The sequence below is a fragment of the Musca domestica genome, unplaced genomic scaffold, assembly GCF_030504385.1.
Source record: "Musca domestica strain aabys unplaced genomic scaffold, Musca_domestica.polishedcontigs.V.1.1 12, whole genome shotgun sequence".
In the NCBI taxonomy this organism is placed as follows: Eukaryota; Metazoa; Arthropoda; class Insecta; order Diptera; family Muscidae; genus Musca; species Musca domestica.
Window position 1 is genome coordinate 1,906,359 of NW_026712155.1, and position 25,202 is coordinate 1,931,560.

Sequence of the window (25,202 nt, forward strand, 5' to 3'; positions counted from 1 at the left end):
TAAGTCGGGCACTATACCTTACCTTTTTATTGTACCATGCGTGGACCTGCATAGATCATTTTCTGTCATAGGATGTAGTATCCATTTCGAACTTCAAATACAAAAGTTGAAACGATTCCGGTGAATAATGTCGCTAAAAGTATCAAAATACCGAATATCGGGAGGTACCGTTAAATGGGGGCTATATGAAAACATGGAACTACATGGCCCATTTACAAACTTAACCTGTCTACTGGAAAAATAAACACGTGTGCAAAATTTTAGCCTTCTATCTTAATTCGTTCGAAAGATAGCGTGATTACAACAGACAGACGGACATGGCTAAATCGACTTAGAATTTTACGCTGATCAAGAATATACCCGACCCAACAAAGTGGGTCTGACATGAGCATTTGGATGAATTACAAACGGAATGACAAAGTTAATATACCCTCCATAGTATAGTGGAGGGTATAAAAAAATGTAGACATATGATTGCATGACTTTACTTTCTTAGTTCTATCCTGGGTGTATTTGAACACACATGGTTAACAGCTTGTAAACCCAGAGGGTAATGTTTAATAGTATAAATGCGCTATAAATTTCAGGATGATCATCGCAATCACCTATACTTCAAAATGTGAAAATGGCCTATGGAATACTCAAACGCAATAACGGCAAAATGTCAAATTCATTCGAAAATTGAATTCGAATGAAGACAAAGAATTGTAACATGCCAACTAGTTGTTTTTTTTTTTACTGTTGAGAATAGATCGATAAATATTCATTTAGTCAAGATTTTAAATAGCCCACCTTCCCAATACGTTTTTTTGCCTTCGAAATGATATTGCAATGAAAAACTTACATCTTTATTGATTTATTAAGAAGGTGTTTTACATGATTTTTGATTAACTTCTAATTTAAATTGTCCTCTTTTCGGAAATTTCTAACACATATGTAGTACATTCTTGAGGTTTGTTTCGAATTTCTTTACTTTTAGTTTTTGTTATTTTGTTACTAGTTGTAGATAGAGTTTCAATTTTCTTGAGGTTAAACATCATCCACAGTGTTCGATAGATTTGTGGGAGAAGGGTTACGCAGAACGGTAACATTAAATTGTTTTAATATCATATGTGTGTAGTAGTCGACACCAAAGAACAGAAAACATCAATATGTGCTAGACTATCATAAATTGCCAACAATTTTAATGCATACGAGCTAGGAAAGATATGCCTTAGTTTTTGTTTAGTTGAAAATTTATAAGAAAAAAAGAGTATTATGTTTGTTGTTAATGATGTTATGAGCAGTTACAGTATGGCGGTGACAACATCGAAAGCATTGTCATTTAGGCAATTAGTCGAAATAATCACGAAGATATACAATGTAAAAGTATGTTTAGATTTACGAAATTCACTCGATCTCAAATGTCAAATCTATTGCGTATACGTCAAATAGTATCCACTGGATTTATGAGTACGATTTTCGTTACGTATAGTAAAGTTCTGCCAATATACCATGGCATAATTACCGGAGGTAGAACAAAGCTACTCCCTACATACAAATTTTTTTCTTTTGGTGCCTTTATTCTGTCAAAACTTTTACACATTTTGTGTATCTGTGTGTAATGGGTTGTGATAAAACTGTATTGTGGAATAACCTCAAAATGTTGTTTTGTTTTGGCTATTGCATATGTCACTATCCATTTAAAAGCTCAATCCAGAAGTGTTAATTATCAATTTTTTAACTTAATGCTTGTGAGAACAGAACGACAGTTTTTTTATATATACAGGGTGAGATGAAAAAACTGCAATCAACTTCAGACAGCAGTTAAAATTATTCCAGTGACAGCTCATTTTATTGTTTACAAGCGTACAAAAGCATTTTGGTGATAAAATATATATTTCTTTATATTTGGCTGAAAAACCACAAGTGGCTATCGGTCAAGCTACTGGTCAAGGAGGTGGATGGAAAAAACAGCAACATCAGCAGAGATCGTTCGAGAAGTAAAGAAGCGACTTGATCGAAACCCGCGTCGCAATGGCCGAAAAATAGCTCGTGACCTGAACATATCGCATTATTCCAAAGCCATTAAAATTCCAAAAAGTGCAAAACCCTACACCGCAACTGAATGAAAATAGACTCCAAAGAGGTAAAGAGTTGCTTCGCTTGGCCAAAAGTGGTGAACATCCGAATTTGGTTTTCTCCGATGAGAAAACATTCGTTGTCCAGCAGTTTGTAAACAAACAAAGTGATCGTGTTTACTCGTCAAAGAGGTCAGCTGAAAATGTGCACGTTCGGTTGACCACCATAACTCAAGCGCGGTCCATGGTGATGGTGTGGGCCGCCATAACTGCCGATTATCGCTCTGCGTTCGTATTAATCGACCGTGGCATTAGAATAAATACCGAATATTATCACGAAAATATTCTGGAGGGTGTATTAAAGCCTTGGGCACGCAAACATTTTGGCCGCAGAACTTGGACATTCCAACAGCACTCAGCACCATCGCACTCAACACGCGCCAACCAAGAATGTTTACAAAACGAGGTTCCTCCCTTCATTTCCAGCACACAATGGCCACCAAAATATCCGGATTTCAAATCCGTTGGACTATTGGGTCTGGAGTATTTTGGATAGCAAGGTTGGCACTAAAAAAATAACCAAGTAACCGGGAATGGACCAAAATATCGTAGAGTAACATTCGGGCAGCGTGTGACGGTTTCATTGGCCGTTTGAAGGCCAAAAATAAAAAAATGATGTTATTCCCGACATTTTTTGCTTTTATTCAATAAAATTTAAAAAAAATGTAAAAATTATGTCGTTTGGCATTGTTGCAGCTTTTTTTATCTTACTCTGTATGTCACTAACCATTCAAAAGCTCAACCCAGATGTTAATTATATTTTTTTCACTTAATGCTTGTGAGGGCAGAACGACAGTTTTTTATATATACATATATTTTTTTCCAAATACAAGCCACAAGCCTAATACAAGCCTTTATGATGTGTCACAAATATGTCATGCGAAGACTTCAAACTGTTTATGTACCCTAACCTTTAAGGTGCAAGTACATAAGAAGCTTGAAATCATGGCTAGGCATATTAATGTCAATTTATAATGGAAAACGACGGCAGGATTTTAGTGCGGATCTGTAATCCCTTTATGAAATGTCACAAAATATGCCTAGCCATGACTTCAAGCTCTTTGTGTACTTGCAACCTTACTGTCAGAAATAGAAATTTCTTCATAATAAAGTATACATTAAATTGAACATAATATAGCTGACATAAGTTCTTTACTTTACAAATTCTGGGCCATTTCCCAATAAGCCGGCTGGATCTGACTTTTTCTCTTGTTCAATTGAATAACAATGTTGCAGCGCAATTGCTTTTCTGGGATTACAACATATACAAAATTGTGCCTACAAACCGATATGCGATGATGCATCAGGCTGTCTCTCACAAACAAAGATCACTACGCTCAAAAGTATTACCGCTGTTAATCTACAAACATTGAAAAGCCCGTGAACAATTTTATAAACGCCATATTATGTCTCATAATTTGATCAGGAAATTGTTAGAAATATTTTGAGCTTTATTTTATTTTTTTTTTTTGTTTTTAAACAGAACGTCTATTTTATTTTAATTAAAACCTATTTTGAAGCCATTATTGAAATATATAAAGATTACAAATGGAGACAATTCGTTAACATTTTTTGCAAAAATACATACATACACGTACATATTATAAAATAATGAATATAAAATTAATAGTAGGTATACGAAAAAAAAAACATATTTTTATATATTTAAGGGTATGGATTAAATATTGCTGATTGATAGGCAAGAACTACAAGCAATCAAATGTGAAAGAAACACATGCATAAAACTGACGTGACAGCCTGAAGAAGATGAAAAGAAAAACAACGTTAGAGTAAAGTGTGATAAGTCCGATCTTTGTGAGTCTTACAACGCAACGCATATCGCGACTTGTATGCACAACACCTGCTGTAAAAAGGACACAAAGTGGACTTATCGGTTTTTTGTCAATCTAGCTAGTTATACATATGTATGTGAAAAATTGTCAAAATAGTACGATATATGCATTATTAGTTTGTATATGTGTATTTATTGGAAAATAATTTGTTGATGCCTTTGTCTTTTTTGGAGAAAAAAAGAAACAAATTTGAGTTAAATACAGAAAATTGCATGATTAAAGATTTGTATATGTATATTTTTTCTCATTTTAGTTTTCAATTTAACATACATCACAGCAAAAATTCATATATATATATAATTTTTTTTATTTACTTTCCATTAAAAATCTAAAGAGGGAAATGGGGGTGGGAACATTTACATAAAATATATATTTAGTAAAAAAGAACTAAGCCATTAAACCACATAAGACTGTTGAAAACGTTAACATACCAAATTAAAAATAAAGCAAAGTTTTATAATTTTTTTCTTTTTTTTGCTGGAAACTCAAATTGCGCACCTTTATCAAATATCTTTCGAAGTACTTTGTTAGAGTTAGAAATAGACATTAATGAATTTAGACAATTCTCAACATCTCGAGCAACTTCTCAATAGGAAAAATATGGTTATTTCCAATCTTTCAGAAATAGGATTTAAAGATTTTACAAAAAAAGTACTTCTATTTTATATTTGAAAATGGCTTATTAAAGAGTAAGGAATTTCCATTGTTATTGTTGTGGTAGGTAGTATTGTTTTCACTTGTTTGTTTCTTTGTTTTTTCATATCTATAAAATACAATTGCAATTGTGGTTTGTTATTTTTATATATGTTTGCATAGGTTTTTTTTTGTTTATATAATTCTATATATATTTATATATAAATCTAAATACATGTAAATAATTATGAGTGCACGTATAAAAATTACCTTTTATTTGTTATATTGTATATAAGTATGTATATATTTTTGTTGTTATTGTTTATTGTTATATTTGTTTTTCTGTTTCATAAAACCATACCATTTACTTGGAAATTGAATAGTACATTGTTTTGGTTTTTCGTTTTGTTTTTTTTTTTTTTTTTTTTTTTTTTTTGATTAAGTTATAATTATGAACTTTAAAATCTAGAAAAAGCACAACACGTTTACAAATGGTCTTTTGGAAACACCATTTAATCTATAGGTTTTTTTGTTTTGTTTGTTCTGTTTTTTTGTTGTCATTGAGTAGTTAGTACTTTTAAATGTTCTATGTATATATTTGCATAGATATATTTACTAAAATGGTTTGTAGTAAAAAGTCCAAGTGTTTGTTAGTTGAAAAGAATAGCGTACATACATATACATTAAGAGTTTGGTAGTATATTGTTGTAGTTAAAAAAAAAACAGAAAAATTACAGAAAAATGTCTTAAGCTAACAGTACGTATAAGTGATGTGTGTAACTCGACCGAGGAAAATATTATGCATACGCATTTTAAATCAGTGTGTGTGTGTGTGAGAGAGATAGAAAAGAAGGTTTCCATTTCCATCGGTTTTCTTTTGGTTTTGTATTGTATGGAGAAACTTTGATTAAGATCAAATCGTTGACTTCGTAAGGTTCTTTGTAGTCTATAGGTTACAGTATGTTTTGTTGTTGTTATTATTGTTGTTGATCTTTTACTTATTCCTATTTAGTACAGGTATTTATATTGGGTGTTTATTTTTCTTTTCAATATAGCACAAATAAAAAAGCAAAAAAGTTGGTTTCATTTGGCGTTAGTAGTTCACAAATGTGTTAAATGTATTGTTTGGTTTTTTTTTCTTATATTTTCCATACATGTATATGTAATTGTAATGCTATTTTTAAGTTTTTTCTTTTTTTTAAATTTTTTTTTGTATTATTTAAGTTTAAAGTTTCACATAAATACTAAGTTGCAAATGGAGGGCAGGATTCATTTTCTTGTTTATTTGTTTTGCTTAACATTAAATAGTAAAGAATGTCTGTATGTTTAGACTTACGTATGTTGGGAAATGTTTGTATTAACTACATTTGTGCAAACAAACAGAAAGAATGAAATAAAAAGAAAATGGTTAACTCTGCATTTTAAGTGAACATTTTAACATGACCATGGAAGTCAGGCTCACTGTACCAGCATCTACTTCCAAAAAAAAAAACGGACTTCTATTCATACATTACTACAATACATTTTCCCAAACATACATAAATAGAAACATTCTTCAATTGGTGTGTGTGTGTATAATAGAACATAGCGACATCTTCAATTTGATATTTCAAAAGATATTGAGATATCTTTGAGACTTTAAGCATTAAAGTTTGCTGGAAGCGATGCCTGAGGAAATATCAAACTAAGAAAGAACACTATGGTCCAATATAACATTTTGTAAAAGCGCACACTTCTGCTATCGTCTGCATAATCTTGGGTTTCTTGTTAAATATTATTAAGGACACACACATATACATGTAGCATTAAAATTATTACCTCATAAGTTTATAACAGGCTTGCTCTTTAAAAAAATCAAGTCTATGATAGAAATAGTAATTTCGTTTTATATGAATTAAGGATTTATAGATGTTTTTTTTATTTTTTTGTTTTTAAAAGTTAAAATTTGTCCATTACACTCATACATCATATTATTAATAATTTTGTTTTTTTTTCTTTTTAAGATTGCTTTTTAGTTTACAGATCGGTATTATTGTTCATTTAATTATCAAAAACAAAATGAAACTCTCTATGAATCACGATTTGTATACATTTTGGCTTTGCACAAATTGTGTAAGTAATATGAAAGCATAAAAATAATATAGACGACGACCGGTCAACAATCAAAGCTAAAAACAAATTGGTTAAAAACCTAAAATATATTCTGAAAACACAAAGCTAGTTAAAAATAAAGCAAATGTATATGCAATTCGCACAGGGCCTAACATTAGTATCGGAAATGTGTAAAATAACAATTAAATTCTATTGCTACAAAGAATAATAAAAAAGTGGTTATGTGTGGCAATGATATTGTTCATAATACAGACATTACAGAGGATTTTCAAACTGATTTCTCTTTTAAATCGCATCATCCATCAATGAGGTTATGGTCAGTACTATCTCCATGGAAAGAGAGAAGAGTTGTACCTTCAAAATCTCATCTCTTGGTTGGTTGGTTGGAAATTTAATAACTGAAAGTTTGAAAATACCCAATAGGGTCTCGTTCTATGACTAGATCATTGCACGCATCGTTTTGCCTTTTTATCCATCAATTATTGCAAAAAGATAAAGAAATATATTATTGTTGTTGGAATACACTACAGTGTTGTAATCCATCACATTAGATGATGACAGTTTAAAATAGTAAAACAAAATTTATAAAATGTGTGGTTTTTTTCTTCAGAAAGGCCAGCATTTGCCATTTAAAAAATGAACGTTTTGCTTGTTTAAATGAATGTGTGCCGTAATGGGATGATAGAAAAACAAATAACCTTGTAGTGAGGGTAAAATTCGTTGTTTTTGTTAAGACAGACAATAAGTTATGGATGTTTATTGTCTTTTAGTGGGTTGTTGTTATACTCTGACCATTTGGTTGAACTTGACTATTATTGGAGTTAATATTAACTGTTGCTGCCGGTGCTGGGGTCGCATTTGTATTGCTGTTATCACCACTTGCCCCTGCACTTCCTTGAACCGCAGCTGGAGCAGCAGATGCGGTTTGGTTTGTTTGCAATTGGGCCTGTGAGGGTTGTCGTGTTTGCTGATCTGGGTTATCAAAATAGTCGGAGGCATTACCTCGGCATATCGGGCATGTTCGATTAGACTGCAAACCACACGAAATAAAATTTTAAATTATTTTTTTCATAAAACACATGGATTATTGTACATACCCGCAACCATTTGTCGACACATTTGGCATGGAATTCGTGTGAACACGGCAGAACACGCAATATTTGTCGTAGCTCAAAATCGCACATGCAAACAACACAGGATGTTTGGTCACCTATGAAATGAATCAATTTGCAAAAAAGAGTTAATAAAAATTGCTGAAAGAGCATAAGTTCGAGACTTGATTCTACTATCCGTTAAGAAACCTTAAACAAATTTTGGTCTGAAAAATTGCACGGAGCATAGAAGATTTACTTACCGTTATGTGTTTCTGGATTGAATTTATAACTGGGAAGCTGATCAATTTCATTACGAGCCAAACCACGTGGCTTAGCTTCGCCCAGACGTTCAGCTAAACTCAATAATGCTTCGTAGTTTTCTGTTTCATTTGAATCGGACGAATTCAGTTCATGTTGATTGTAAGGGGACAACGGGAACATGGCACTGTAAGTAATGTCGAGGCCGCAGTTAATGACACCAACTCCCACACACAGAGCATAGAAAAAGATATACTTACAGGAAATTTAGTAAAAATCCAGGATTTATGATGCCAGTTGTTTGTATCTGCACTGGCGTTGGTTGTGGACCCAGGGTTTGTGGAGGCAAGACATGTCTATGAGGGCCGTGGGGATGGTTTGCGGTCCAAAAACGTGTAATACGTCTATGTGGAGGGAATGTACGTCTCTGAAAATAAAAAACACGCTTCGTTAGTATTGACCCCCACCCACTCTAGTTTTCGGTGGTTAACTACTTACTTCTGCTGATATTATAATTGGCTGTGGTTGAGCTGACAGCTGTGAGACTTGTGCTGCAGCAGCTGCTGCCGCCGCCATGGAATGTGAATGATGGGCGGCAGCTGCCGCTGCTGCTGCTGACATCGATGTTAGGTGTATGGATGTGGCCTGTAGTTGTGGCACTGCTGTAACACCTTGCGAATGATGGTGATGATGATGATGAGTTCCTGCAGGATCCAGCGATAAGCTAGCAACTGCAGCGGCTGCTGCATCAGACCTTTGCTGTTGTGTCAAGTGTGTCGAATTCTGGTAGTTGGCAGCAACTGTAGCTGCAGCCACTAATGCTGCTTGCGATTGTTGTTGCTGGGCCACTGCGGCCGTTGCTGCAGCCAGGTGCTGCGGAGTCTGAGCCACTTGTAGGGTGCCAGCCGGAAAACTGGCAGCATTAGTAAATTGAGCATGCGGATGCGAATTACAGGCGGGTTGAGTTGGAAACGTTTGTGGATATATGCTATGAAGATGACATGGCGCCAAGCGTGGTTGCTGCGGCGGTGGTGGCGGTTGGGCGGGATACGTAGTGCATATTGAGGCCCACACTGGTTCAGCATGTCGTAGAGATAAACTTAAGGGAACCTGGTTGATATCAACCATCAGTGGCGGCGGCGGTGGTAAGGCTGTTGGACTTTGCGCAGGATTGTGTGGATGGGCAGGCGGTGGGGTGTGTATGAGAGCCAGTGAGGGAGCGGAACTGGTATTGACTACAGCGGCAGTATTTAAATCCCAGTGGGAATGTTGTTGCTGTTGTTGTTGTGTCATAAAATGTGCATTTGAATGTTGCTGCTGCTGTTGCTGTTGGGTATGTTGATGTTGATGCTGCGGCGGTGGTGGTTGCTGTGGATGTTGTTGCTGTTGGTGATGTTGTTGCGGCTGCTGTTGATAGTGATGCTGCTGCTGACTTTGCTGGTGATAGCCCCCATTATTAAAATAATTTTGGTTTTGTGAGATCGAACTGTTGTCCCTCAGGCGGGGTCGTCGTATAGGTGGGCTTCCTTGCTGCAACTGTAGGGAAAATGAAAATCTTATAAATGTAATGTGATAACTTTTTTCACACGTAACTACATACCAACATGCGTGGCGAACGCCTCTGCTCCCACAGAGCTGGAGGCGACTGGCTTGGCATTCTCCCCGATATACGCCTTCGTTTACGTGACGGACTGTCCGATTTAAGTATGTTCGATCCGGACAAACCAGAGCCGGATGGTCCATCTGAAAGCGAGCCAACACTGCCAGCACCTAAAGCAGATGCCGACGTCGATGGTCCATTGTTGGCGTACTGATTGTTATTGTTGTAGTACTGCGAAGAGCGATTGTATGCGTTGTTATTGATGCGATTACTGTTCGCAACAGGGAAATTGGAATTGTCACCAGCTTCCATAATTCTAGAATTGCTACCACCCATCCCCAGATCATTGTGCTAGATGGATTAAAAGAAAGTGTATCAGCAAGGTTACAATTCAAAAGGGTCGCTTTCAAAACTCACGGCATTGCTATTGTTCATATTTCTATCACATAGACCTGAGTTTGATCCAACACCATTGCTGCCGTTATAGTTTCGACTGTGATTGCTGTTGCCATAACGATCGCGATCGGTATGCTGCTGATGATAGTCAGCATTGCGATGAGGCATCATCATCATCATATTCCCATTGGTTACGTTGGACCCGTTACCATTGTTGCCACCGCCGCCGGCACCACCACCACGCCGGAAACTGTAAAAATCGCCGTGAATATTTGTACCTCCCCGGCGACTATTCTGTTGATAATTTTGTGCATGGAATTGTTGTTGTAATGACAGGTTGCTAACTTGTTGTTGTGGTTGGTGATTGTTGCTATTGTTGCTGGAATATTAAGAAAATAGTGAACGTTTGTTTATTGTGAACAATACTAGAACAAACTCTATAACAAAGTCTATGTGGATGATGGATAAGGTGAATGGATTGTTGATAGGTTGATTTTAAGGTTACTAATGTGTACCTCGCAAATGTTTGTCATTATGTTCAAAAAAAAGTTCAGATTAAATTGCAATTTTTCTATAAAATCAATAAAATATTTAATCTGTAATAGATTTCTTTTATATAACTTCTTAATCGGTCTTGGGAAAGGCGATTAACTGTCGCTCCTATCTTCTTAAGATTACATGTAGTGTGATATAAAGGTCCGCCCTTTTATGTATGAATGAATAATTATTAATGGGAGTTGTCCTTAAAAAATTGTGTAGTAATACTAAGACCTTCCAGTTTTTGGAAAATTAAAAATTTTCCAGCTGAGGTTCCGAATTTCAACGTCGGGGTAGTAGGATGCAGTGTATTTGGTGGTTTTGGTTTGTGGACTATTTTGCCGTTTGTTTCTGTTTTGGGCCCATGCTAAAAAGTTCTTCTTACCCAAGCGAATTCCACGTTTCCATGTTGTTACTATTAGCGTTGTTATCCTTATTGTACCAGGGTGTCCCTGGATTGTTGTTGTTGTTTCCTCCGCCGGAATTGATGCCATTATTGTTCATGCGATGATGGTTGTTGTTGTTGTGCTGCTGTTGTTGCTGCTGCTGGTGCACTTGCTGTTGACTCTGATAAGAATGTGGGTGATGATGTGGAGAAAATACCGAACGTCCTCGATGGTTGCGAACAGATGGACCGTTTCGTGAAAAAGGTCGACGGGTCGTACCCGTGTGATTTGAATTGATCATGACAATGAAAGCCAGATGTACCGATCAACCAATAACCCCTCGCTCCTTGTCTTCGTTGAGGAGAGTTCTAAGGCAGCCGTCGTTCTCTGGTTTGGACAATGCACTTCTTCTTCTCCCTCGAAACAATGACTAATGCTTGGACAGATGGATGAATGTTTGATTGCTCGTTGATCGGACTGAATATCCACTAATTGTTGATTTTGTTGTTGTTGTCGGGGGGAGCTATGTTTTTGTAATTTTTGTTCGAAGTATCTATAACTGTAATTTCACAATAAAAACATTATGTATAGGTATTTGGTTTCATTGATCGAACTTGACGTTGACGATGAGGATCGTCATTATTGGTAGTGCATACATATTATATGGCATGTATGCGCATACATACATCAACATGTGCGGTGGCTATGTGTGGGTGTGTTCGGAACACATACGCTTGGAAGGCACTGGGAATATAAGTAATACGAACGTATGTATGTATGTATATTTAAATGTGTGAGTAATTTATGCATGTTCGTTGTAAGTATGAGAAACGATTAAACTATGGAGGCAAATAAATGCAGTTGCAATACAAATATTCTTATGGAGGATGACATTAAATAACCCTTGTCAACCCTGGAAAGCACTCTAATAATGTACATCAGCCAGCCAAAGAACTCTACCACTCTCCCAGTTGCACACATCATCCGCGTCCAACATTCACTACGTTACGTGTATCAATTTTCATTGAAACTCAAAACTTTACACAAGTATTTTGGGTGTACGATAGGTATGTAGGTATGTATGTTTATGTGTATGTGTGTTGTGGTGGTCATGCAATAAAAAGGAACTTCGAAAGCAGATGTTACGAATTACAAGATAATCAATCGATAATCACAATGAGTTGAGGAAGTAAATTGGACTTACGAAACATACTTACTTTAGAGATTTAGGCTTACGCTTGTTACTACTTAAGGGTGTTTGTACGAGGGGCAAGGGGTAAATAAGTAAGTAAGAGGGTTGTGGATAGATATTTGGATGAAGGAATAGAAACAGTACCCGCCTAGGGTACCACAATATAATGAAATGAAACTCCACCCCCATCATGCATTAATATTTTGCCATTTTTTTCAATTCCCGTGTTAAATTGTTCCGAAGAGAGAAAACCGAAATTGAAAAGGATTTCAGAATATGTGACGGAAATAAATAAATATACAGGCTGGCTCATAATAGGCATCTAAATTTGTTAAACATTATCGTCTATCGCATCCCCTTAAATAAACGTTTCTGTCTTCGGAGCAATTGTGACTGTCAGTCAGTTCATCAAAGCTGAACTGTTTTCAGTCGTTATAAAGGACAATTCTTCCTACAGATCCATGGCACAATAAAGAAGGTAGTGTAAGTTCAGAATTATGGAAAAAAAAACTATGTACTGGTTGTAATAAGTCAAACATAAATATATTAGCATGCATCAAATTCTGTTTTTTTTTTTTTTTTATCGAAATTATTAATTAAGATATGAATAAATGTGTTTAAAAAGTTCAATATTTTAAAATGTGTGACAAATGGAATTAATATATAATTCAACAAATTATGTGATACTATTCAAACCAATACACAGACACAAATATAGTGTTGGAAAATTGTAATCGGGAGCTAGCGCTATAGCCTACCTTGTTTTATTGTGTCATGTGCGGATCATTCGAAATGGCGGGATTGGGCAAACTTAGACGTAGCTGTAAAGGAGCAAAATCCAAGAAAATAGTATGGGTTTTGGTAAATTAATTTGTTATTTTACATATCTACAAGCCAAGTTTAAGTTTGCACACTTTTGTTCTACTATGACAATAAGAAGTTCAATTAAAAGATGATGATGATGATGGGTTTTTGTTTCTTATTTGGCGTGCAGATGGTGTTAGGAATTGAGAAATAATAAAACAACTTCCGACTGAACTTCAAAATCACCAAGACAAAAAGACATCTTCTAATAGAAATGGATACCGAAAAGGAGGGTGGAGGAGGGGGAAATGAAGTAGGCGGTTGGTGGGGTAACACATAATTTAAGATGAAAAGTTAGATTAACGCTAAGAGGTACCATCGAATAATGGATACGCAGAACAAAAGGAAAACAAAACTTTGACAAATTATGATAAGGTGACCAAAGAAATAGAACCGGAGACAGACAGACAGACAGACAGAAAGAGACACAGATAAATATAGAGAAAGGCAAGAATAGAATGTAAACATAGGATGTTGTAGCAGATTCACAGTAGTAGCGACATTCGTAATTAAAACAGAGAAAAGTAAAACAACCAAAAATTATGGTTTATAAATTTATTTTTGCAAATTTTGTATATAAATATTGGTATATATAAATGTTTGTAAAGTATATATTTTAACCATAAACATTTCATCAGTTTTGTTACAATAAGCTTAAAAATTAAATGTATATACATACACAATGTATAGTAAGTAGTAATGGTTGTTGGTATAATGATAAGTATGTCAAAGAAAAATACAAACGATTATTTTACTAAATTAAATATTATTTTAGGTTAGGATTTTCATTTTTGTTTTGGTTTTTGTTTTGTCTTCGTTGTAATATTAATATTGTCTATTTATGTATGCATAGATAGTAGTATTAGGGTAGGTATGTTATGTATGTGTGTGTTTGTGTTTGTGTTTCAAATACTCTTAATTTTGGTTTTATTATTAAAATTATTATTATTATTATTGTTTTGTTTTGGTTTTAAAATATTCTAGTTAATAATGTAAAGCCATTGAGTTTGAGTTGAGATGACAAATAATTCAGTGGGTTAATTTTTAAGGAAAGTAATAAAAGCTACACAAAATTATAAATGGTGATGTGGTGGTGGTGTTTGGAAGGCCGGCACTTTTAACAAAACAATATAACAAAGACCCATTGTATTAATTTTTTATTATGTTTTTTTTTTGTTTTTGTAATTATAAAAATTATACACATACATGGCTATCATTAGTTCTTCAAAATCCAACTACAATTACAATACACACTACAAAATATGGCAATTAATTATCGAATGCAAATAATGTTACATACATTACAATTGTTTAAAAAAATGCATTTTTATTTTTGGTTTTCTTTTTGTGTTTCTTAATTAAATATTAATAAGATTTTGTGAAAATTGCAATTTATGAAATTATTATTTTATCGTTCGTAACCAGTCAGTTGTTTGGCTTTTAAGGGAAACGTTCTATTAGTGTACGTATTGTAGCCACCCTCTAGAAAATTTGGGACAAATGTCCTTTATCATTCTTCTTAATGAATATGTTTCATTTTCTTCGGAACTTTAAATGTATATATATTGATTGAATGAAAAACAAGAATTTTCTACTGGAAAGTAAAATTAAAAAAAGGAAACATAAAAGGAACAGAACAACAAGCGTCATGCATCAAGGAAATCATCATAAAGTACCCAAATATACAAAACCGAGACTTTTGAAAAGCAGTACGTTTTTAATACTCGTGCTAAGACACTGGTGGTTGGGTTTTGTTGATTCCGATCCGATATAACTTTTCGTTGTACGTGGATAATTTTACAATACTGTCCGATGACCGATCCCAAATCGCTATTTTTTAAACCTCACACTGACACCGCACAACATTGTACTCGAAAAGCTAACTCTATCACCAATCATGAGTTCCATTGATAGCGGCCAAATATTCATACCTTAGGAAGTGGTTTATTTTATGTATAAAACATTGCCACGACTATTATTTTTTAACTTAACGAATTCTGAAAACCATTTTCGGTCATAAAAACTCGAATATGAAAAAGAAGAAGTAACAACACTGGTATTTGATTTACGCCAGACGACAGCCAATACTCTAAAAGTCTAAAATGCTACATTCTTTAAGTGGTTTAAAAATGAAAAATGGGACTGAACGCAACATTTTCTGATAAAAGACAGTCGGTAACTACAATTGAGAGGGGTAGGTCATTTAAAATAAAAAAATGATAAAGTTGTCAAACAATTTTGGCAGTCTAAGTCTAATATCGGATAGAACCATCTGAACCCATTTAATGTAACATGTGTCTTTCCTGCCTATATGATGTCTGATGCCACAGAATGAATAGTAAACGTATGGTAAAGTTTCCAAACCACTCGGAAAGAACAACTTCAAACTCAAAGTACGGAAACGGAAACTTAGTAAAAATTTTAAGCCGACAATCATGCTATTAGTTTTTATTGGACAAGTTTGTCTATTGAAAAGAGAGAATTATTTTAGCCATTAATTTGGGAAGACATAGGCTCAGTCGAAATTTCAACCATCGGCTAATCAAATAGCAAAGACATAAAATGGTAAAGACTGGACAAAATGCTTTATGGCAAAAATAGTTAATATGAAAAACATGTAGAGTCGCTGCTCACAGCAGAGACATGTTAGCTTAAAAAACTTGATTAAAGAGCTGTTTTAACATTTTCGGTAAAATTACAGGGTGAGATGAGAAAACTGCAACCAACTTCAGACTGCTGTCATTTTTAAGTAACTCGTCCGACAGCTGTTAAAATTATTCCAGTGACAGCTCATTACATTATATTTTGACTCTGACTTATCCTATCTTTATCCTTCCATGTTTTGTGTATCTTGTCTATTATAGCCTGGGATTTTAATTCATTGGAGTGCAAGTTCAAGTCGCTGTGTAACCATTTTCCATCTTAAGGTTTGTAGACATCAACAATACTTCCAAAAGACATTTCGCAAGTGTCACAAAGAAGTCTAACATTCAAATTGCACATGATCCTTGTGCCACGATGGTGTGCGGTGTCTCTTTGGTTTTCCTTTCAACTCGGAATTTTCTAATCAGTGTGCTCAAGCCGAAGCCAAGAAAGCCATTGCTTTTTCATCCCTTCAACAATGAGGTGTCAAAAGAAATGCAGTACCAGCGACCAAAGTGGGACTTGAGTGTACATCTTTCAATGTTACACTGCCCCCTCAGGATATGCATTATCATTTTTGGAAATCCCCATCTCTCCATAGAGCAAAAATTAATAAAGTAGACCACCAAGGTTCCAATAACTAATTAAAAACTAAAATAAATTAATTTAATCAGGCAAAGAGAAACCTGTTAAATTGCTTGTTGGGAAATGTCTAGTCGTATTAGGCAGCAAATAGTAATAAAATTAAATCTGCAAGAGTGAACGAGGAAAATAAATCATGGATATGCCAATTTTATTTGTTTGGTCTATAAATGCTGTTGACTTTTTCGGTTTCAATTTACAAAATCAAAATGAAAAAACACAAACAGACAATTAAGCTAACGGTCAGTTGTCTTTCAGACGCTAATCAATTAATCATTGGGTCAAATATTAAAAAAAGGATATGTAGATGTAGTTACTACAGGTGGCTATATGGTAGTTACGGTTGTAGTAGTTGTTGTGGTGGTGTTGGGGATGGTAGTTGTGGGTGGCGGTGACGGTGGCAGTCTTTATGTGGTAGTGGCAGTAATTAAAATAGCGGTAGTAGTAGTAGTTGGAACAACACGTCTATAGAAACCGTTTGACATTGTGTTTTTGCAATGAGTAGAACAGATGCTAGCTGTGGGGGGAGGTGGGTGGGCGGTGGCTGTAGTAGTAGTAGTAGTGGTGGTGGTAGTTTAATTGTGGCGAATGAGTGATTGATTGGTAGTTGTTATTGTTGTTGTTTTGTTATTGTTGTCATTCTTGTCTCTTTTGTTTAGTTACTCTATTTATCTCACAATATACAATTTGATATTGTTTTCATTTTTTTTGTTTTGCTTTTAGTTTTTGTTGTTTGCATTATCTATATATGGCATTAAATGTACAGTACAAAAAACACATGATAATTGCTTTTGTTTTTTTTTTTTTGGTTTTTTTTTTCAATTTAGAGAAAGAGAGAAAGGAAACATTTAAATAACATAGTAGATATGTATAAATATATATATATATGTATGTATTTTATTTATATATAAAATAGGTAGATATTTATAAATTGTTGCTTCTATTTGGCGCTTTATTTAGTTATGTTGATATGTTTGGTTTTATTGATTGATTGATTGGTTTTTAGGATGCAAGATTTGGTTTAAGATTAGATTATGCTGCACGGTTGCAAAGAAAACATTTACCAAAACCACCAACTAAAATGTATAACAAAAACAATCTAAAATTAGATAAAATATAAAAAATAAATAATAAAAATGATGAAGTAGAGAAAGAAGTAACAATTATCTGATGCTAAACATTGATCAATTGCGGTGTGATGAGTCCAATAAAATATATAATAGAATACGATTGATTGATTGACAGGATATGATGAGTGTAAAAAAGAGGAAACAAAACAAGAAAATAAAACAATAACATTTGTACAAGAAGAAGAAGAAGAAAACACACTATTTTGATGTTGTAATAAGAACGACACCAACAACAACAAGATGGATAATAATATAACTCGTTTGTTTTCACGCTATGGCATAGGTCTATATGAGATTCATTTTTTTGACCGGTTTTAGAAGATTTACGTTATGTATGCATGTAGGTGTGTGTGCTTTTTAAATTAATTTTTATTACTGAGTGTGTGTGTGTATGTGCTGTGTGTTAGCAGAATTAAAAGCCAATAAACTCATATGGTCAAACAAAATCCAAAAATAATACTAATCATCATTGCAACATTTGACCTCAACCACACTGTGTTAAGGTCATATTAGTAGACATAAATCGAGCCATCTTGGATTGTTGCAACATGGCTAAATTGTTTAAATTATTAAAATGGTACTTCTGCTACTAATAGAATCTCGCCCCCAAAATAATACTATCTCGAATAACTATCTTTGCAATCAAAAATCTGGTCGTCTGACCAAAAAATAGTTCAAAAACTAACTAGATGCAAGGCAAATATAGTTAGCCAGGATACATGTGGAAAAATATTCAAAACCACTGGTATTCGAATTTAAATTCGATCGAAATGAATGTGTGTATGTGCATTTTAGATTGATGGAAATTACAATTTCAATTAAAAAACAACTGGGGGCTAACTCTAAAATTCAGGGATGTACAGGGTGAGATGAAAAAACTGCAACCAATCTCAGACTGCTGTCATTTTTAAGCCACTCGTCCGACAGCTGTTAAAAATATTCCAGTGACAGCTCATTATATTGTTTACAAGCGTACAAAAGCATTTTGGTGAGAATTTTCTAGAAAAAAAGTTATTCGTGAAGGAATTATTGCGTGACAGTGTGATTTCTTTATATTTGTCTAGAAAACCACAATTAGATATCGTTAGAACACTCCAGCATTTAAATGCGATGTCAAGAAAGCAGACGGAAGAAAACAGCAACATCAGCAGAAAGGGTTCGAAAAGTAAAGAAGAAAAATGGCTCGTGAGCTGAACATATGGCAATATCCCATTCGGCAAATATTAAAAAAATGAGCTCGGCGTAAAGCCATTGAAATTGAAAGTGCAAGAACTTACACCGCAACAGAAAGAAAATACACTCAAAAGAGCTAAAGAGTTGCTTCGCTTGACCTTGGGCATTTATTCAATAAAATTTAAAAAAATGTAAAAATGATGGCGTTTGACTTTGTTCCAGTTTTATATCTCAACCTGTATAGCTGTTTCAGTCATAATGTTCAATTTTATCCAGCTAAAATATGGTCGATTTTTTCCCTTAACCAATACAATAATTTGACCTCTGACTAGAAATATATTTACATAAAACCTTTTTGCGAGACTTGAAATGGAAAAACCAGCTGATTGCTTGCGAGTTTTTGCAGGGATTCTGTTTGTTTACGCTTCACAGTTTTCTTGCTCAAAACAATAAAACTTTCTTATTCTCTCAGAAAGAAACTGCTGGACAATTCGCCAATTACCCACGTTGGTGCATTTAGTACCATTTAGATAGAAACAATTTCCAAGAACACATTTTTGTCGTTTTTCTAATTACTTAGTTATAGAAATGTTTGAATACACATCTATTAAAAAACATAAATATGCTCTCCTTATTAAAAACCTGAAACATTAATAATATTTCTTCCAATAAGGCTAATCGAACAGGTATTTAATGAATACTAGTTGTTCTCTGTTTCGTTTTTTTGTAAAACAAATCGCTTTAATGTAAATCGTGTTTGATATATAAAGTTGTTTTTTGAATGATATTGACAAAAACGAAAATGTTTTATCTCAACATACACACTCTGATATGTGGCTTTGTGCTAGTTTGTTTTCATATGACTTAAATGTTTTGAGCCAAAATCTTAAAATTAATCAACAGTAAGACAAAAAATGGGTTGCTGATTAATAGAATAGAATCAAAGAACGTGACTTAGACCTGTTTCTTCTGACTCAGCTCTGGGTCAAGTCCTTAAACTTTTTCTAGCTCCACAAGAGAGCTATTGTTTTTATGTCTCCAGCAATAGCTCTGAGTAAAAACTGTTTAGTTCTAGACTTCGTACTATCTTTTGTAGAATCTGAAATCTCCACTGTTACTAATTTCACAAATCTGTAAAAAAATGAAAGTGAAAACTTGTAGGCATCTACAACATAAGGCTGGAATGACTTAATTTCCTCTTCTGAAACTCAACAACAAACGATAGAATGGCATCATAACGCAAGCGCCATTTCACTTGAACTCGACATTCGTGTAGCCAGCCAAATGTAAAGTCACCTAAACAAAACGAGTTTATCTCAAACCAACAGAAAGTTGTAGCCAGCTTAAATGGAAATTATGCAATGCATATGTGATGAAAGAAAACAGAAAACAAAAGCAAAAAAATGAAATCGAAAAAAGTTAATTTATACATCTGCGCTGTGGCATACAAGTGGAACATCAGCTACAAATTTTGTGCCGGCTTCCAGTGAAAATGATTAATATTCCACTTGCGATTTTGCAAAACAAAAAAAAATCCAGAAACCAAACAAAGGTTCAGTAATGAAAACCTATGGGCCAGCGTCATTTTTTTGATGTGTTTATATATGGGACTACTTAAAATTCGATTTGATGAAATTTAAACGTTAAATGGGAATAGGGGGACGCTTTTATTTCAATAAATTGGTTTTACAAGTCCCTGGTACTGTACCAGTGCAAATTAAAAAAAAAAAAGAACTATTTCGGGTTTCTTGATTTTAGTTTGCCCTAGTAATTCAACTGATTAAATTTTCTCTCTTGATTCTTTCGGCATTCGATTAACCATAATCGTTAAGAGACACAGATTTTTCGATCTACCAAATTCGACTGAGTAAAAAAAAAATTAAAATAAAACTTCGTTTTTAGAGAAAATCAGCAAAAATGGTGACAATTTGGTAAACTACAAAATAGAAGCATGATGGCCAACTTTAGTTGGCCTAAATGTCGAATTTAGAGGAACTTAACTTTAATAATATTGAATCAGAAACGAACCTTAGCAGTTACCTAGCATACTTTTATCAGCTGTGATGGTGTGTTAAATATCAGGAAGTCCAAGCCTTTGGTTACTATACACCGACATCAAAACCAAACGCCTTAAGAAAGTAAATAACACAACGCACAATTTATCCAAATTCATTTACAAATAGGTATCAAAAACAAAGACTTATTTTTCTTAACACCCTCAGATAAGAATCACAGAGAATTGTGAGTCAACGTATGGGGAAAATAGCACAGTAATAATGTGATAACACTGTCATTATTTATATTTTGGTATCTAAAAGAGTTCTGGTTAGTTGATAACAGCTTGTGTTTGGTGATTTGTTCTGAGCCCTGCATTAGTAAATGACAAATGCCCTATTCGCTGAGCCACTTCACACCAGCTACAGGCTGGTGCATTACCAATCTAAGAGACAGAAATTTGTCCGAACATGAAAACTTCAATAATATGTTCATAAGTCACGCACTCTTATCACAATTTAAACAGTCACATATTTAAATGGAAATAGAATAGATAAGCATTGAATCGGCTTGATGTTTGAGCGTTACGATTTTATTGTTCTTTTGTTCCTTTAGTAGAGAGAGAGATAAATAGATTGTAAGTGGAGCGGAATAGACATGGCTATAGAAATAGTGGAATCAAATAAAAAATTCAAACATATGATCGGAATTCCCCACTGTGCAAGGCGACACTCCTACCTGTGTGGAAATTACTCCATATGCATGTGGCTGAATGAATGAATCAACTGCCTGCACATGTGTATATATGTACGTTTGCATGTATTCATTGCCTTGGAAGGACAATGTACGATTAACGATTGCCAAACGTTTTGGGAATTTTTTTGCATTTGCTTTTCGTGTTTTTTTGCTTGTAAGCATTGCACAAACGGCCACGCACATACACACAGAGATTGTTATTATAATAACAGTGCGCAAAGTGACTTGTTTATGCATGTGTTTGGGTATTGTTGTTTGGCATTTACTTCATTGGACGGCATTATCCTGTTAACGCTGCTTCCGCAATGAGAAAATAACAATTTATGCAAGTGTATAGGTGTAGTCCCCTCACAATATTAGAACCGCTAATAACTAACCAGTCTATTTTTCTAACAAAAATCAGTAAAGCAATAGATAAAAGTATAAAAATTGTGTTGTTTCAAACCGAAACACCTTTAATGTCGGTTTGATGTACTTTGATTTAGTTATCTTAGTTGGGCAATGAGAACAAATAGGTACCTATTTATGAACAAATGTAAAGGCTTTCCGGTCGTTAATACTAAAGTACTATTGTTATTAGTTGGTTAGGTATATACTTCATATGTGATAAATAAAAGTGAATAAACAACGAACATTAATGTCACCAAGTCGATGGTGTGCCAACCTAATATACAGAACAAAGGCGTAGAGTATTTTTATCTCATAGAAATATGTATGGTACTTATGTAGGTAGGTATGTACACTTTTTCACAAAAACTATTAACTATTTTTATTATTGTTTACAGGTGTTTTTGGTTATTGTTGTTTAAGCTGTATACAAGTTAAAGAAGCCTAAAAATGTGTTCGGTGCACATAATCGGTAGATCGAATACTAGATATATGTAATGTATTAAGTCTGGTGGGGGTTAGGTCTCATAACAATAAATAAAACATATACCTCGATAGGTACATAGGCATGTATGCACCTAAAAACTTCACAAGACACAACAATTTTGTACTGACAAGCAATTTTTGTTTTTAGAAATATATGTATGAAAATTGTTATGCACAAAAAAGGATATTCCGAGAGAAAGCTAACTAAAAAGCATTCACCCTAATCTACTGAAAATGTTAATAGTTGGTATGAAAGGTGAACTGAAAAATATGTTGTTTGTGTGTACTAAAACCTATGCAATAAAAGAATGGCAAATTATTAAGGATTCCCACCTTTTTGAATGGTCCAATAGGAATATTGTTTCTTTTTTCGTTGGTAGTATTGCTCTTCGATTGTTGGGTTGGTTGGCGGATTGGTCGATGTGCTAATGAAGTGTGTTGGTGTGTGTAAACACTGCTCGGGACGTTTTTATACTCTCTTTGTTTAAAAAATTGGAGAAAGATACTATCCGATATTTATTATTCTATTAAATTAAATGAAGCTACACAGTTTGAATAAAATTCACTTGTTATTCTTTATTTTTTGTTATGTATTCTCTGTTCTTTCTTTATTATATCCGATTTGTTTCCGTTTATTTTTTCATTTGCCTTTCTTAAATGTTTCTCATGAAATTACATTATTTGCCGTCTTTGTTGGGGGGGTTCAACGCAAACACACACACACACACACACACACTCGCATATGTGCCACCTATATATGAACAGCAGCGTATTGTTTGTATATATCTCCCCAGCTAGCTTTTGTTTACTTTTGTTTTTTTTTATTTTATTATTTTCTGTTGTTGTTTTCTTTGTATGTGATGTTTTTTTTTTCGTTTTGTTTTAAAGGCAAAAAGTGTCTGTATCGCGACGGTTTAATCACATTAGCACACACGAAACTATGGATTTCTTTGTTGTATTTTCCTATTTTATTTACGGCCGTCCAAACGAACCAACTCGCGAGGGGCTACACAAATGAATGTGGTGAATTGCCAAGTTGTACTCTTTAGTTGAGAGCCAGCAAGTCAACAGCAGTTAGCACCGCTATTGTGAATGAACGAGACGATGGTGAGTTTCAATTTGAACAAGTGGGGCCCATGAACATGCCCCACAACCACCACACTGTTATTTTTGCGTTAATCGACACTTTTTATTGTGTATATATGTATATGAACAGTTGCTGTAATCGTTTCATGCTAATATTTTTTGTACAGAAAAAAGGAACACAGCATTTCGAGTGGTGCTTCAAAATTTAGAGCTAATAGCTACAAAACAAAAATATGAATTTTATTAAAAACAACAATGTATCCACCGCCGCACCCGTTCGCGTACTTGTCGTCTAAGTGACATCCAGCGACTTGAACCGATCAAACAAAACACAAACCTCAAACATGTATACATACATATACGACATATAATACATGCACACATGTATGTATCCACATTCACGTCTATATATCAACCAACCAGCCAACCAACCATTGCCAACCATCAGTGTGACCGAGCGACTCAACGTCCGTCTTTTTGTCATTTTCTGGTCGAACAAAAAGATTACACACATCCAAACGACAATAAACAATATGATGGTTTGTATGTCGGCACACTTCCTTCTTTGTGCTGGTTTGTTGTATACACATGTGTGTATGTAATTTTGGGGGCCTTTAAACTTAAAATTCAATGTTACTTCATAGAGAATTGATTTTTCCACCAAGCGCGCACACACACACACACAAATATATATTTTTTTTACATATATTATGCATACATATATTCATTTGTTGTATAGATATGTACATAGAAGAAAAAAGAAGAGATTTTTCGTCTCAACTTCTGTACAAATACACAATTTTTACATAATTTATATACGCTTACAGATTTTTCATATTGTGTATTCATCGTCATAAACGAACTATACATTGGGGCAGTTATATTAAAGCTGATGATTTCATTTCGATTCACACAAACGAGTTATATTATCACACGGATTTGTCATATTACACGAGCTTTATTCTTCGATTTAGCTTGCTTTATTACTCGTGTGTTCTTGTACATGTATTATTGCTTTGCTTTTTTACTATGTTAATGAAAAAAAGGAAACAAATGAAACACAGATTTTACCTTCTTACACACCTGAAGTCCGAAAAAGTCTGACAGATAAGAAAAATATTTGTATATTTTACAGTGCCAGTATCCACCACACTAGACGGCCGCAGTTATCGAATGTAATTGTGAATGAACAATATTTTCAGTGTTGTATCCTCGGAAACCGGATATAATATAGAGGGAAATAAGAAACTCACAGGCTAATTGGATTGTACCATGGTACAATAAGGAGGGACTGCTTCGCAAATCTACAGAAATACACATCTCAGGCCATGCCCGTTTCCTGTCAAATTTGCATGCAACAAGTTTTTTCATTTATTCGATATTTTTAAAATGAGTTAATTAGCACGAAAAATAAATCCTTTCAAAAATTAGATAAATAAAACCTTTTAAAAAATATGATTTAAACAGTTTGATCTTTCAGTTACATGGCAAAACTGGCAAATAGCTTTAATGCGGAATGTCTGTTTCTTCCAATCATTAATTTTGAAAATATTTTGTTTTTATTTTTTCAAAACAATAAATACCTACACAAACTTGACAGAAGTCGGGCACACTTAGAAAAAAAATTGTAATCAGCTGGTAGCTCTACCTTACCTTTATGTTGTACCATGGATTGTAAGAAAAAGGTTGTTCAACTTTATGAAACTAGAAAAAATTCAACTATAGTATAGTATAATATAATATAGTAAAAAAAATCTATTATATAAAACATAAAACATTAATGGAATGTTGGGATTATTTCAATTATGGAATTATTCAAAAAGTAAGACAATACAGAACAATACAAAAATGTACAATTC

At 34.0% G+C, this 25,202-nt stretch overlaps 1 protein-coding gene across 9 annotated transcripts; it reads right to left on the minus strand.

Annotated features, from left to right (window-relative positions):
- Positions 1-4,161: 4,161 nt before the first annotated feature.
- LOC101896752 (E3 ubiquitin-protein ligase RNF38) lies at positions 4,162-24,550 on the minus strand. 9 transcript variants are annotated; one of them, XM_059118049.1, is made up of 10 exons: positions 22,591-24,118; positions 11,676-11,733; positions 10,989-11,548; positions 10,088-10,445; positions 9,671-10,021; positions 8,569-9,606; positions 8,331-8,497; positions 8,073-8,257; positions 7,816-7,928; positions 4,162-7,748 (listed from the first exon to the last, which is right to left on the minus strand). In XM_059118049.1, the coding sequence occupies exons 3-10, from the start codon at positions 11,288-11,290 to the stop codon at positions 7,485-7,487; spliced, it is 2,778 nt and encodes a 925-aa protein (XP_058974032.1). In that variant the 5' UTR covers positions 11,291-11,548; positions 11,676-11,733; positions 22,591-24,118; the 3' UTR covers positions 4,162-7,484. The 9 variants fall into 9 exon arrangements, with proteins under 9 accessions (XP_058974032.1, XP_019891440.2, XP_019891441.2 ...); XM_020035881.2 differs by lacking the exon at positions 11,676-11,733 and adding an exon at positions 12,940-13,002; XM_020035882.2 differs by lacking the exons at positions 11,676-11,733; positions 22,591-24,118 and adding an exon at positions 24,415-24,550.
- Positions 24,551-25,202: the final 652 nt, after the last annotated feature.

Excerpts from the sequence above, each read along its gene's own strand:
- LOC101896752 (XM_020035882.2), bottom strand. The coding sequence starts at position 11,290 with ATGATCAATTCAAATCACACGGGTACGACCCGTCGACCTTTTTCACGA. Across the intron at positions 10,446-10,988 it reads GAAACGTGGAATTCGCTTGG|CAACAATAGCAACAATCACC; the intron begins GTAAGAAGAACT and ends TTAATATTCCAG. Across the intron at positions 9,607-9,670 it reads GGCGTTCGCCACGCATGTTG|TTGCAGCAAGGAAGCCCACC; the intron begins GTATGTAGTTAC and ends TTTTCCCTACAG.